This window comes from Harpia harpyja, chromosome 6 (assembly GCF_026419915.1).
Source record: "Harpia harpyja isolate bHarHar1 chromosome 6, bHarHar1 primary haplotype, whole genome shotgun sequence".
Classification (NCBI taxonomy): domain Eukaryota; kingdom Metazoa; phylum Chordata; class Aves; order Accipitriformes; family Accipitridae; genus Harpia; species Harpia harpyja.
In genome coordinates, this window is record NC_068945.1 from 70,041,368 (window position 1) to 70,056,617 (window position 15,250).

General features: G+C 38.9%; 1 protein-coding gene across 4 annotated transcripts in view; it reads left to right on the forward strand.

Annotated features, from left to right (window-relative positions):
- PPP6R2 (protein phosphatase 6 regulatory subunit 2) overlaps positions 1-15,250 on the forward strand; it is a 109,683-nt gene that overhangs the window by 45,878 nt on the left and 48,555 nt on the right. For all 4 annotated transcript variants that reach the window (XM_052790366.1, XM_052790368.1, XM_052790365.1 and 1 more), the window contains 3 exons: positions 4,371-4,616; positions 11,965-12,151; positions 12,896-13,033. In XM_052790366.1, coding sequence (XP_052646326.1) covers positions 4,390-4,616; positions 11,965-12,151; positions 12,896-13,033 — 552 coding nt within the window. In that variant the 5' untranslated portion in view covers positions 4,371-4,389. The remainder of the gene's footprint in view (positions 1-4,370; positions 4,617-11,964; positions 12,152-12,895; positions 13,034-15,250) is intronic.

Consider the following 15,250-nt stretch of genomic DNA (forward strand, 5'->3'; position numbering starts at 1 on the left):
TGAGGACCAGGAGAGGCCAAACTCCTCAGCAGTTCTTCTCAACCTTTGTTTTAAGAAGAAGGTTGGAAAGGGGATCTGCCTGCTTTGTGCTGAGAGAAGAGCTGGCGTCCTTTCCTAAGGACAGCTTATCAGTGTCTCCTATAGATTAGATACCTTTCCCTGTAGATATATAAAAAGTTTTTCAAAACTGTAGAATTGACAGATTTATAATGGGTTTAGATTTGAAAAGTGAGATTTACGTGTGTATTCCACATATATGTATGGAATATATATGTATTTAGGTTAACTGTGCACCCAAACATTCTTAATTTAAGGCCTTTTATGCCAACTTTTCACTCGGTGAATTTATAACTAAGCATAGTTAGTTAAAAATATCTGAAGAACAGTTTGTAACGAACACACTATACAGCCAAACAGCATTACTGTCACAGCAGTGTCACGTAGGTTGAAAATTCAGATGTCTGTTCCTAACTCAGAAATTCAGTTACATGAGTGCATTTTCAGTAGCTGAATGGATGGGTGCAGAAGCTCTTGCTTGCTGCTGTAATGCTGAAGGTTAACCTTTTAAATTTATTTCAATATACTGTTGATTTAAACAGCTCAAATTAGAAACTGCTTTTCTCTCTGCCGCTTCTTATGCTGGTTGGGGGTTGGGGGTGGGGAGGGAGGCAGAGGATCTAGTTCCCAAAAGATTGGGATCAACCTAAACTAATCTGGCAGTTTAGAAGATTGTTAGGAAATGGCAGTGGATGGGCCATGGGGGAGGTCTGAATAAGCTTTTGTTTTGGAAGCTTCCTCCCCCACTTTCCCCTCAATAACTGAGCTTGGGCTGTCACAAATAGAGCCTATAGCCTTGATGTTCATAGGTAGCTTTACAAGAAACGTGATGCTGTAGGTTTGACTAGAAGTGGTTGTCCCCTGATGTTTAAAATGAACTTCATAAGTATAAAGTGGTTTTCTAGATGTGATGTTTGATCAGGATCTCAGTTCTGTTTCTGCTGGGATTGGGGCCATGTACTTGCCTGTAATGTGTATGTGAGCTCTGCCTCAAAATGCTGAAAGTCCAAAGCCGGCCCGTAAATGTGGCATACAGGAGGACTGCGGGAAGACAAAGCTGTAAGGAGGCTGTACTTTGGATGGCTTGGTAATTCATAGTTTAAACGTTCCCTTTATAATCTAGTATTGCACCACCAATACATTCAAAGAGGGCTTCGTCATATCAGCAGTGCTGTGTCACAAAAGACGAACTTGCAAAGATTTTCTTGATTTCTTCTAAATCTCAGATAAAGACATTAAAAGAAAGAATTATGTTGACACGGAAAAAAGCTCTCTGAAATAGAAAAGTTATCTGTGACAAATTTTGAAGCACTGAGTGGAGCTCCACAGAGTTTGTGATCAAATATCCTGGGTAACACAGCTATTCCAAGAAAAAAATAGCCTTAATTTTGTAAGGTAATCCTTTTTCTTTTAGACATCCTTAGACCCATACACGCACACGTGAAGAATCCTTGAACTGAGGTAGGGCAGAAAATGCATGTGAATAACTTAATTGGTAAAAATAAATAAAAAATTAGTGTTTCTTTTAATGTGTTTCATTTAGTAGTTCCTGTAAGCCCTTCATGTGGAGCTTCAGTGTGAAAGATAGACTGCAAGGCACCCAGGTATTTATACATGTAATTAAAAAATTGGGGTCTTTACATAGCCTTTTAAATTGCCCAGCTATGGTAACTGGAAAACAGTGCCCCCCTTCTTCAGTAAACCTTCCTGGAGGAAAAAACTGTTGTTTTCTGTTTGGTTTTTGTTTTTTTTAAAGGATAATTTCAAAATTCTGTCTTAGATGTAGTTATGCAAGCAGTGGAACTGGCAAAAGATCAGGCGTGGTAACATTTTTGGATGCTGGAAAAAGCAAAATGAATGGTTGAAGCAAGTGTTCCTGCTGCTGCGGAAATAGTAATGTGGGTTAGGTTAAAAAAAGCGTTGTGATCCTGTTGTATAAAATCACATGCTTATATACAGATAATCTGGGAATGTAGCACATTGACATCTCTCATCCAATTTATTTCATTTTATAGAATGTGTTTTAGCTTAATGATATTATTACACAGAGCGTTTATCTTGTTTGAGCTATGCTTATCACCTCTGTCAATGGGGAATAACAGTTATTCTCTTACTTTCTTTAGTGTTAATGATTGTTTATTTCTTGAAACCATCTTTGATCCTCATAGCCTACAACACGATGCCACCTCTTTGTGGTCCCTCATTGTGCCTGATCTTCTGCCTAGCATACAGACCCAGGAGTTGACTGTTCTTCCTGCATGGGGCTCCTTCCTTCAGAAGCTGGTTTTTTTCCTTTTGTTAGGCTTCTGTGCATGTAGCAGAGCCGTGGGGTTTGAGTGAGGATGAGACAGTGTCTGGGGAAGAATTTAGTCTGAAACACTAAACGGGAGCCAGAAATGAAAGGCTGTACTCAAATTCTCAGATAGTTAGCTGACTTAGCTGCTTTTTGAAGTACAAACGTCTACTGATGAGGAATTTGAGTTACCTTGTACTCTCTGAAGGCACTGAAAGTGTTACTGGGGAAGAATGAAGATTACTCCTTATTTGTTCGCTGTAGGGAACAGTAAAAGATACGACAATGCAAAATGAAATGAAAGTCAGCAATTTAAATTGTGCCAAACTAATCTGAGCTCGCTCTTTGGCAGCTGATAGTCTAAATAAAAGAATTTCGGTAAATCTTGTTTCTTTGTGGAGATCATTAAGGTATTTGGTACAATAGCCAGAACAGGATTGTGAAAAGTTATGGCTCATTGAGGAATTGTGGTGAATTAGCTGATCCTGAGGTAAGATGGTAAAGGACAGAATTATAAGAGAAAATACTAAGAGGAAGACCACTGAAGAGTTTCTAGGGATAGTCTGAACACTGTCTCTTGTTTTGATGTAATTAATAACTATTCTAAAAGTTGAAGTGTATTGAGGAAGCTAACTGGAAAAACGTAATTAATAGAGCTCATATAGAGAAAAATTAGGATAACAGAAAGGAAGGAAAGAGTTAGGGGGTAGGAGTGGGATGGAAATGACTAATACAAAGTGCAGTGCTCTATATTTAGCAAAAATTGTTTGAAGGGGAATATTCTTGCTAATCTATATGGTAATAGTGAAACCTCATCTGAAGTACAGCATATGATTCTGGTCACACACTGAAGGCTCCTGCAAGGTGCAGCAGATACAGAGCGGGAACGTCAGAGGGGACGATCTGAACCATTGCAAGCAGGGTTAAGGGAACCCTGTTTGGGCAGGGGGTCCCCAAGCACTGCCATGGAGACTTGGAGGGGGCAAAAAATGCAGCTGGGGCAGGGTTTTGATCACTGTTTATGAAAGATTAACTTACTGTAGTTTTGTGGGACTAGGCTCCAGCTCAAGTCGGTCTTTAATAGTTTGTCACTTTTTTGTTATTTGCAGTATCTCAGTTTACCACTTTTGCAAAGAACTGTGTCAAAATCTTTAGTTGGGGTGATGTAAAATGTCCATGTGAAACTTCCTGTGAGGGAAGGTGATGGTGAGAAGGGTTTCCTTTTAGCAAGTATGTATGAGGACTTGAGATCTAGAATGTGTAGGAAAAGGACACTGCTCCTTCAGCTTCTATTTCTAGATTTGATTTATAGTATCCTTTTGCCCATTTATGTTATTGGTAAACAAAATACACTCTTCTGCACCACAAAAGACCACTCAGTTTTACACTTTTATGATATTTATGAGATTAGTAGCATATTCTAGTATTCCATAAGGTTTATATTTATTAGCAGTTCAGCTCTAGGTTTGCTGCTGTTGTTAATTGCTTGCAGTGTCCCGTAGGTTGGTGATTTGTTGGTTGTTTTTTTTTTTTTTAATACTTTGCTACTATGGTCTATCTCTTGCTGTTATATATACATTGGAGGCCTTTCTTCCACTTACATAAATCATTGATTGTTGCAATCATGGCTGATGAGCATGACTCTGAAATAAAAACAACACAAAAAAACCCCAAACCCTTTAATGCAAATTGTTTATAGTGCAGTAGCCTTCTTTATCTGTGACCAGCCTTGACTCTAATCCAACAAAGCATTTATGTGTGAACATAATCTTTGTTTTTTAGTTCCAGCTTCTTGCAGTTAAAGTTAATTCATGCGTATATTGTGTCTGTTGTTGATATCATACAGCTATAATCAAAGCTGTGTTAGTTTTCTGGTGTGAAAAGTTGCTAATTTTGTTTACAGAATTTACCTGATTTTTACAGGCTGGCTGGCAGCTATACTAAGGTATTCTGCTCAGAACTGTAAAGATGGAATAAATAGCAAAGATGGAAGATTAACTCATATTCTTTTGCATTATAGCTAGTTGTGTCCCATCAACATGTTCTGGAAGTTTGATTTGAACACAACATCACATGTGGACAAGCTGCTGGATAAAGAAGATGTGACACTTCACGAGCTGATGGATGAAGATGACATCTTACAGGAGTGCAAGGCTCAGAACCGCAAGCTGCTGGACTTCCTTTGCCAGCAGCACTGCATGGAGGAGCTGGTCAACCTCATCACACATGAGCCCCCTGTGGATATGGATGAGAAGGTCCGCTTCAAGTAGGTATTTGTTTTCTGTCCTATACGAAGAAAACTGAATGAGAGATCTTGATGTTGGAAATGCTTTGGTGTGAGATGGATGTAACCTTTTCAGTCTTGGGAGAAAGGCTTTCTAGTACTGTGAAGTATTTCACAGCATTTCGTTATTTGTAGTGAATTTTCAGAAGCTTGATTCTGTGCTTTTAATGGTTTAACATTGAGTTTGTCTAAAAAAAAAAAAAAAACAAAAAAACAAAAAAACCCCAAAAACTCTTGCTGTTTGTTCAAAATGTTGCAGGCAAAATAATTAGTATCTTAAAAGTACCTTTAGTACACTTTTATCAAATTTGCAAGCAAAAAGCATTCTGCTCTGAGAAATTTCTGAATTTGATTGGTTTTCAGTAGCCAAGCCCACAAAAGAAAGTGAGCTGTACAGTGAGTAAAAGATGTAATATTTTCAATGTGCTGCATATGCAAAACCTGCTGATTTTGGTGATCATATAGTTAGGGAGAGGGCCTAACTCTGTAAAGAGCCTATTTCTTATGATGGTGAACTCTTTAGATGTGTTTGGTTCTCATAACAAGTTGTGTTTATACATTTTTACCTAAATGTATACTTGAAAATATTTATGTTTTGGATTTGAGAAGTTTGTTTTTCTTTAAGTTTATGTAAAAATAAAAAGCTCCTCTGTGTATAAATAAATAAATAAAAATGGGCAAGTTTGTCACTGGGAATGGATCAGTGTTGGTTATTGCTGCTGTTGCTTGAAGTCCACAGAAGAAATGGTAGTATTGTTTAGGTTTATTATTAGGCGAGATAGTTGATCAACTATGCTTAGGTGACTATTTCCAGGTAAGTGAATGCCAGGAAATAGGTTATATAGTAACTTGGAATATTATATGGCTGCTTTTGCAAGGCTTCTGCTATAAAACGTGAATTGCCAGAAGGAACCAGGAGTGTTAGTTTTACACTGTTGTCCTACAAATGCAAATTTTGTACAGGTACCCTTAAACCAGGGATGTGGTACACAACAGTCTTTGGACTTTTTGCATTTTCTGTATTACATCAGAATAACTGGCTTTTCTTGGGGTGACAGGCTCTGAGCTTACTGCAGCCCTTTATCCATATTGTTTGCACAGCTAACCTGAGACGAACTCAAACTCAAAATACCTGATTGAAGAAGATGGGCAATACTTTCCTTAGTGCTAAGAGTTAATGAGCAGAGGAAATGCTGAATAATGTGTGACTTGTGGTCCTTTGCTGGAATCTGGGTGTATTTTGCCAGAGGAGAGAATGAGGGATTCCAGTACCATACCAGTACTAATTCATACATTGTCTGTTTCACTTCAGAATACTACTTCAGTTAACCAGACCATATTTTTAAGTCCTGTTCTTTTTGAGATTTTTGTGGCTACTGTCAGAAGGCAGTTTATGTCTCTGATCCTGTGTGCTGAAGGGTGGAAGTGGAAACTTTTTCCTATTGAAACCAAACAGACTAAGAATAAGAGAAGGCAGGGAAAACCAAAAATTTCTCAAGAAGCAAAATCTTTAATGCAAACCAAAATGAAGAGGGAAGCTCAGTATGAGAGTGTTTACTCCCAGACATCCTTGAATGTCACATACAGGATTATATGCCTTTTCATCAACTTTTGAAGGTAGCGTGTGGTTTCGGCAGCTCAAGGCCAGGTTGGCTGGTGAGGAGGCACAGACAAAGGCAGACAGTGGTGGGAAGAGGCCAGCCTCCAGTGTTGTGGTCTGGTGTGCTGGCGAGATAGAAGAAAATCTTGTTGGGAAGGCCTTAAGTTAGCAGTCTCACTGACCGATCTCTTCATCAGATGGCAGCATTATATCTTCTTCTTTTAAGAGCAGCCCATAAGGTGCCTGCTCGAAAAGCCGGTATAGTGGTGGGAAGTGTGGTTATACACTATAGACAGATACTTATCTGAGTCTTGGATGGCAACAAGAACTGCATAATGACCTGCTTGCCAGGACAAATAGAGCTGATCTTAAGGTTGGGGTTTTTTTGGAAATGCTTCCAGTACCTTGGGTAGACTAGGCAGAGAAGCATTTTCAAAGCATGGTGAGGCACTGGAGAGGGGAAAGAGGGTTTAAGCTTATATAGAAACTGGGGAAGCTTTTGGAATAAATAAAGGCTAAGCAGGAAGAATGGACTGTCTAAATCTGAATGGAATCCAATTTTTGGCTCTTAAGAAAAGGTTATGGAAGTTTCTAAACTGGAACAGGGGAGAAACTAGGTTTGGAAGGGCATGCAGCTCAATGATGCATGCTGTGGAAATGGAATCATCAAAATTATTTATTCTTGACAGGTCAGTAGGATGGAAGTCCGTAAAGTTCAGAAGGGAAACTGCAAAGAGGAAAACTCAAGAGTAAATCCCCATCTAAGCATAGCATGTGAAACTAAGCAACCAGATGAAGACCTGTAGCAATCAAAGAAGTGTATAAACTATTTGAACTGTAATGTCTATTTATAATGAACTTGTTGACATACTAGGGTGTCTCGTAAACCTGCTGAGACCATGCAGTAATGAAAGTACAGGTTATAGGAAAGGGAGAGTAGATTCTGCTGGTGTAAGAGTGGGCTTTAGGGGATGGAGGGCTGAGTGTCAAGTGAGATAAGTTAGCTGCAGCATGGAAAACTTAGGGGTTGGGATGCCGTGCCTAAATAGAAAGGGTGAAGTATTGGATCTGACTGTGTGAAACTTGGAGACTGTAAAGGCTGCAAGAGCAGAATGTGCTATAACAATGAGAGGTTTCATTTATCCGCCTGTTGACAGGATATATATCACAGGGAGGCAGGGTGCATGAGTTTTTAGGAATCGTGAATGCCTTTTGCATGGAGCAATGAGCCAGAAAAAGGAGAAATAAGTCTTCATATACCCTTGGGGGCTCTAAGAAATATAACTGTTGTAAAATCACTTTGTAACAGTAACCATAATGTACTCAGACTTAACATCCTCATAGGAGCAAAAAAGACATAACAGCATTATCATGGGCTTGGGGTTTGTTTTTCTAACTTTTAGGAACAGAACTACATAAATATGAGGAGGTTAGTTAGGACGTAAATGGTACTGTGAAAGGGTAAAAAGCTCACAGCTGGCCTGGAAACATTTTAGTGGCTCGTGGTAAATGCAGAGCTTGTACTACAATGATAAAAAAAAAATCCTAACGTAGAAAACTGGCTTTGTTAAAAACAAATAATCAATTACAGGTAAAAGGACGTCCTCACAAAAGGGAAGTTGCGTCCAGATATAGAAAAAGGATATAGTGGAGAGTTAATCCATGAGACTGGACAAAGGGATTTTTGAGAAGCAGTTTGCTAAAGGCAAAACCACTGTAAACCCATCAAAATAAGGAAGCCTCTCTAAGAATGTGTAGATGGGTGACCCACGTGAAAGGAAGATAGGACCGTAGCAGAAAATATAACTAAGCTGTCTGTGTTGGTACTCACTGTAGAGACTTCTTGGGAGATTCCCGAGTGGTATCTTTCTTTACAGGGGAATAGTCTGAGGAACTGTCTCAAATTGGAGCATCTATGGAACAAAATCAGTAGAATAATTGTTAGGAGTAGCTGGTATTCACCCGAGTGATTTAAAGGAATTAAAATATGAAATTGCTCACCTGGTCAGCCTTAAAACCAGTGGACTGGAAGCGGCAAATAGGACACCAGTTCTTAAGAAGGGTCTGTGAACCGGTAAATCTGGCTTCTGCATTGTGCACATTGAAGAATTTATGGTATAGCATTATGATTCATAGACACCTCTCTAAATGCAGGCTCTCACAGTACTGCTTTTGTAGAGGGAAGTCAGGCTTAGTTCAGGAGCTGAGTTTGATGGAGTCAGTAAAACACATGGATAATGGTGATATGCCTCATGTGGCATAAATACAGTCCAAAAAGATAAGGTCCCTTATCAAAGACTGTTGAAAACAAGCTGTCATGGGATAACAGAGAAGGGTTCTGTCATAAATTAATAACTGTTTAAAGAAAAGAAATATAGGTGAAGGAAAAATGGCCAGTTCCAGCTTTCTGGTTTTACACTACTGAGTCCTGTGCTGTTTGATATATTTGCACGTGAAATAAGAGGGGAAATTAATTATAAATGTAGAAAGTTGATAATGCAAACAGGTTAGTTAAAAGGTAGAAAGATTTCATTATGTTATATGGCCAAGCAGTAATAAAGCAAATACAGTCAGTGCTGATTGTGTAGTGACTCATGGCCCAAGTTACATGTGCACATTGGTGGGCTTCAAGTCAGCTTTTACATCTCAGGGAGGGCTTTGGAGTCTTTGTGGGCAGTATGCTCAAAATACTCGATAAACAGTGAATGTGAGTGTGTGTTCATGATCAAAAGCACAAGGCTCTACACAAAGCAATGCAGTATATATACTGGAAAAGTTATTGTTGTCTCCACCCTTTATATACTACCAGGGCAAGAAGTATTTTCCTTGTTAAGAACCAAATGGAAGTGTGATGAGTACAGTAAGGCTTAAATTGGGAAGGTTGAGGTGTGGAATTTCTTCCAAAATAAAAATTCTATTCAATGAATGTAAGAAAACCAAACCAATAACAGTTACTAGGGTAAAGGTGGGCATAAAGTGATGCACCTGAAAGCACAATAACTGAAAGGAAGCTCCAGCTTGAGCTGTGACCTGAAAAGAGCCAAGGGCCAGTTAAGCCACATGTACAACACTAGGATGAAAGCCACACATGCGTAACTCCTGGGTACAGCTAAGGCAAACCGACGGGAAGAACAGGCAGGTGGACAACTGAAGAAAGAGCTGCAGGTCTCTTCACAGAAGAGGTGCCAAGAACAGCCGCGTGGGATCAAATGAAAAAAATCTTTTCCTGGTGTCTGGTCCCTGATGATGGTCCTAGTGATGTCTTTATACGATGGCATGCTCAAACATGCTGTACTTGAGATAAGAGCATGCTGTCAGTTCACACAATGACATATTTTTCTTATCTGTTCTGCTTGCATGATTTCTAGCAATCTGTCTTGTCACTCCAAGAACTGAGCTGAAATTTCCAAAGACCTACAATAATTCCATAATTTCTTCCCTGATGGGTGGTCACCAGCTTAGGAAGCATTGCCAGATGTGTGAAACATGCTGTGTCTAGGAAGGTGGGACATCAAAGCTCAGAGCAGAGGGTTCCATTTCAAGTTTGGGAGGTGCTGTTAAGATTTCTTCTTGATTTTCTGTTAATGAGGTTCAGAGCAGAAACCTAACTAATTTTGACTAAGAGAGGAAAAAACCCCAGATAAACGCTCAACCCAGATTCTGTTACACATTCACAGATCTTACTGCAAAGGTGGTAGAGATGTGAGAGGTACCTAGTCATTTCCACAGCTCTTTTCTGCGTGGGTTTTTTCCTTTGAGATTGAGGCTAGGGGGAAAAAAAAATCTTGCTGTGTATTGTAAGATTGTTTCAGCTTCACTGTTTTACAAAAGTGAAAGTATTCCCTTTGTGTTGTAGAAACAGTCATATTATTGCAGGAGTGTTTTATATTGATCTTGATGTTGGCTTGTGTCTAAAGTTACAAAAAGTGGTAGACCTTGTATAACTATTAAAAGCAAGAAATTTCTTGGGTTTGTGTCATATGGAATGGCACAATTTTTATTTGGAAAGTGAATGCGCTTCTTAAAGAATGAACACGCATTTGCAGCAAGAGTATTCTGTAGCTTTTTTAATGTTGCTATTAATTTAGTTGACCATTATTAAAATCTGTAGTAAATTTTCTTTTTGTTTTGGGGGAAAAAAAAAAAAAAGATAACCAGCTCTGCTTACACAGAGAAGATGCTCAAACTGTAAAGGACAGGTTTTATTTTTAATCTGTATCACTTGATAACAGATCAAAACTACTTTAGGAAACATGGATAAGAACTGGCACTCAGTGGGAAGTTTGGTGTTCAGAATTGCTGCTTTGTGCTTAGAACTGCTGAACCACTCGAGCGTGCCCTGTCAGAGTCTTTAAACAATTAGTGGGGTAAGAGTAAATCATGGTTTAAAAATAAAGTCCAGCTGCCTTTTGACTCTAGAATCATATCTATCATTGAAACTGTGAAAATAGTGTTAAAGTTCAGTGCTAGGTTGAATTTCACAGCGCTAATGAATTGCTGTTTCTGATTACAATAAGCTCTGTGTGATGGTGAATAGGTCTTTTTCGAAGGAGTTCTCTTAAGCCCTTTTTATAGATGGACAGCAGCTAGAATATGAAATTAAGACACTAACACTGAAATGCTGAAATGAGGTTTTAAAAAAATAAAAAATAGCTAGATGAATTTCGGTGTTGTAGCGTGACAGCCTCCCATCCCCTGCTTAATTCCTTCATCGCATGAGTAATGGAGAGACTGAATCAGTAAAATGTTTGCAAAACAGTGCCATGTAGCTATATGGTGGAGTTGGCTTTTAATGTAGAATTTCAACCTGAAGAAACTTTACTCTTTTAGCAAAACTAACAGTCCCCCAAAAGCAGTTTTTTTGTGTTGAGTTTAGATTATTGTTTCTTATGTATGCACTTCGAGACTGTCTAATTATAAACATAATTGTAAACACGTTATTACCTTTTCTGATCATAAATGTGACCTATTTCTGAAAGTACCGCCTGGAAGAGCAAGAAGCAAGGTCAGGAAAAAAAAAAGGATTTCATAAGCTGTCAAATATAATTTCATATTCTGATTTAAGTGAGAAAAATGATCTAAAGCAGGCATAATAATATTTTCTGAAAAACAATTTTACAGATATAGACATTACTGAAAAATTGAAACTCAAAAGGTTGGCTATGAATTGCTTGCTTGTACATAGTGTATGTTTATTTGTTACGCGTTCTGTGTTAGATCTAATGTTCTGTCTCTAAATTTTAGTCCTCTTAATTTAAAAAATAAAATATGATGCTCATTTTTAATTCAGCTCCAGTCATGGAAGGAAGAATTTTTCAGAAACGTTACAGAAACCTGCTAAAATACGCATTCTTCAGATCAACCTTCAATTTTTGAGTTAATTTTAGTTGCGCAAATGGATTCATGTTAAGAGATTTTAAGTGTATTAAAACTGATTGAGCATCACTTTTAAAAATCAGAACTAACTGCAATTTGAAGGCAGCTGAGATGCATAATTCAGTTGTAAAAAAAAAAAAAAACAAACCAAACCAAACTCACATGATGTGCTACAGGAAACAGTGTTTCCTTAAAATGCGCCATTAATGTAGATGACTCTTGTTTCTTGTGTAATATTCTTTTCCCCCCTGCTCCCCGGAAGGGTGGTCCTCCTACTCTTAATAACTTTAGTAAGGGAAGATTTTCTTGAGAGTTTTCATTTCACCTTTAGTTGCTCTGGTTCTGTCCTTCCAGATATCCAAACACAGCCTGTGAACTGCTGACCTCGGATGTGCCGCAGATCAATGACAAGCTAGGAGGGGATGAAACTCTGCTGAATATCCTCTATGACTTCTTGGATCACGAGCCTCCTTTGAACCCTTTGCTTGCCAGTTTCTTCAGTAAGACTATTGGGAATCTCATTGCAAGAAAAACGGAACAGGTAGCGATTAGATTTGTCCTGATATGTAAGCACAAATTAATTCACTAACGTTGTTTGTGTTGTATGGCAGTATCATTGCTACCCTCATGATCTCGTGTTCTTAGAGCTGAAAAATAGCTTGCTGTGCTCTTTAAGTTTGGAATTGAAATGTAGGCTTTGAAAAGTTCTTCGGATTCCTCAATTGAGAGAGATGCTGGCTCATTTAGATACCTTTGCATAGTTTTGGGTTTAGATCTGTAGTAGCTGGGATATTCCTGTGTCACAGTTAAAGCTTTATTTTTCATACTAAGGCATATTGATGCATCCTTTGATCATTGCCCAGAATCATCTCATTACATAAACAATGCCTCAGTCTCATGCCTGTAAAAGGGGTGCTGGAAACATGAGCTGAACAGTGTTTTAGGAATACATGTGTTCCAATTCAAAATTGATTTTTTTAAACGAAGGCTGTCAGAGAGCCTTAGTGGAATGGAAAATTCTCCAGCTTCACCAGCTTCTTGATGCTCTTATTTCTGTGGGCTTGGGTTTCTTTGTGGCATAGAGGAAAGAAAAGATAGCTAAACAGGTTTGATTTAGTATTGTCTTGAAATGAGAATGTTGTTCTCTTGTTCTCTGGACAATTTCTCAACCTAGTAGCTGTTTTGCATCAAGATTGGTTGGTTGAGACAAGGTGAAGTATAGGAACTTCTGTGTGCCATGTCTGTATGTTGTACTAGCAACTTATGATGACACTTTTATTTTTAGGTGATTGCATTTTTAAGGAAAAAAGACAAATTTATTAGCCTGGTGCTAAAGCATATAGATACATCAGCAATGATGGACCTCCTGCTTCGTCTAATCAGCTGTGTGGAGCCTGCAACTCTACGGCAGGAAGTACTGAATGTGAGAATCTACTACTTTTTTTCTTTACAAGATTGGGAACAAGGGGTTTTGTTTGTTTGTGTCTTAAAGAAATAGAATTCTTTCTGTCATTTATTATGAGAGTGGATCCACTCTTCTGAAAGCTATTTTTCTTGGTGCTAGAGTCTGCATGTTGGTTACTTTGGGTACTTCAGCCTGTTTGTGGCTTGCATGACAGAAGCCTAGTTCAGTCCCTGGCAGTAAAGGATTTTCAACTCATTTTTCCATATAGCAACCACTATTTACTCTAGCTGTTTTTGCTGTAGAGCTTTGACAAAGGAAATTTGTAATCTTTCCCTGTGTTCAGAGTTTTAGACTGATCGTTTGGGACAGTAATTTGTTTAATTACTCACCATGTTCAATGGTGTGTGTGATTTTTGGTAGATGATATCTTCTGTCTCCTCCCTCCCCTTCCTCTTTAATAGGCAGCCTTATAAAATATCTTATTGAGATGCTTAGTTTGCTTTACAGGTGGGACAAGTTTTTCTCCCTTCATAGCCCAGTCTGGGTGAGGCTGCCTCATCCCCCCTTTATTGGGCAGATGTACAGGATTGGAGGAAAAAAAACTACTTTGGCTCCCTCTCAGTAAACCAGAAGAGCAGTGTGCCATATGGAAAACTGTACACGAGTCACTGAAGCCCACACCAGATTTTATATGTTTGGCAAACTTTGCTGCCTAAGTATTCTGTGTCTGGAGCATTGACCACACCATAGCTTAGCAGGTAGACGTTCTTTGCAGAGACTCAGGATGGATAATTACCGTTGCTTGATTCCTCCTCTCAGCCTTAACGGTGCATCATGCAGTACACATGCTGTTCAGAGAAGGAAGAAAATACAGGCACACATCGATCCTTACAGACTTGTATGGGCATTCACCCACGAAAGGAAGTCCTCATTTTTGACAGGAAAGTCAGCAGTTCGATTGGTTAGACATCAAATAGTAATACCAAGGAAGAAGATGGGAGGAAGAAGCCTTCAAGAGATGGACTAATGGAGGATAATGACGATGGAGGATTCACTGGAAGAGAAAGCAGCTTTGTAGAAAAGGTCCAACCACATCCCAGGCTATGATGGCCCAAGGGCAGCGGGAGGGGTGAGGGCAAGGATTGCTCCCTTCTGCTGAGCACTGGTGAGACCTCTCAAGATACTGGGGCCAGGCTGGGGCTCACCAGTGCAGGACAGACATTGCAATAGTGCAGTGTAATATTACCAACATAAATGCAATTATTTTCTTCTTCCGATGTTAAAATGGCATTTTAACTGAGTAGTGTTTTTCCTGGATGGATGGCTTCCGTCCAGGAAGCTTCCAAATATCCAGGTTTCCAAATATCAGCTGTCCATAAACACGCAGATCTGGATGGGATATATTTTAACCCCATCCTATCAGGTTAATTCTACCTCTTAAAGATTTCACACAGTCAAAAAAAATGAAAACAAAGTGAAGATACCAAGTGGCACTGGAGGTGCACTTGAAGGTTGGTTTTTGGTTTTTTTTTTTTTTACTAATAGTCTTAATGTAAGTGTTACCCCCAAGCATTTAAAAATCCAATGGCTTAAGAACTTCTCCTCAGAAAAACAGAAAGTAGTAGCAATATTGAAATTTGGGATTGAATGTTTAGAGAAGCTACTTATCAGCAGTTTTGGCAATACATTCAGAAACTTAGGTCTCCAGAAAAGTTAATTTGCAAGCTTGATTTTTGGTAGGTATTAGAAATAAAAGTTATACTTCGTGGACTGCTTTAGCTTTTCATCACTTCAGGAAAAAAAAATATTGTCTGTCAGCTGGTAGCTAGAACGGTTGCGAATTGTCTGATGTCTGAAAGCAGTCTTCACATTTGTTTGGGATGCTGGACACCTCAGATATCAGTCTGTTTTGAGTTTTAGCAAGAGGAAAAGTATTAATTTTTCAGGAACTCGTACAGCTGCAGTTGGCTGATCTTCCCAGGGTCTTGCTCCTGCTTAGCCACTCTTCTCCCACTCCTAACTGCTGAAATTCAGGAGAACGTGGTCTGTCAAGCAGTGTATTGGATGGTAACCATAAGGCCGCGCACCCCTTATCAAACAGCACAGCGGCATCCATCTATCCTGTGATCTGGATCTGAGCTGCACTTCTTCATTTGTGTGCATTTAATTAACTACTTACATATTGTGTCATAAATTCCTATGTGTTATCGTCATCTGTTAAACAGTTTCCAGCTG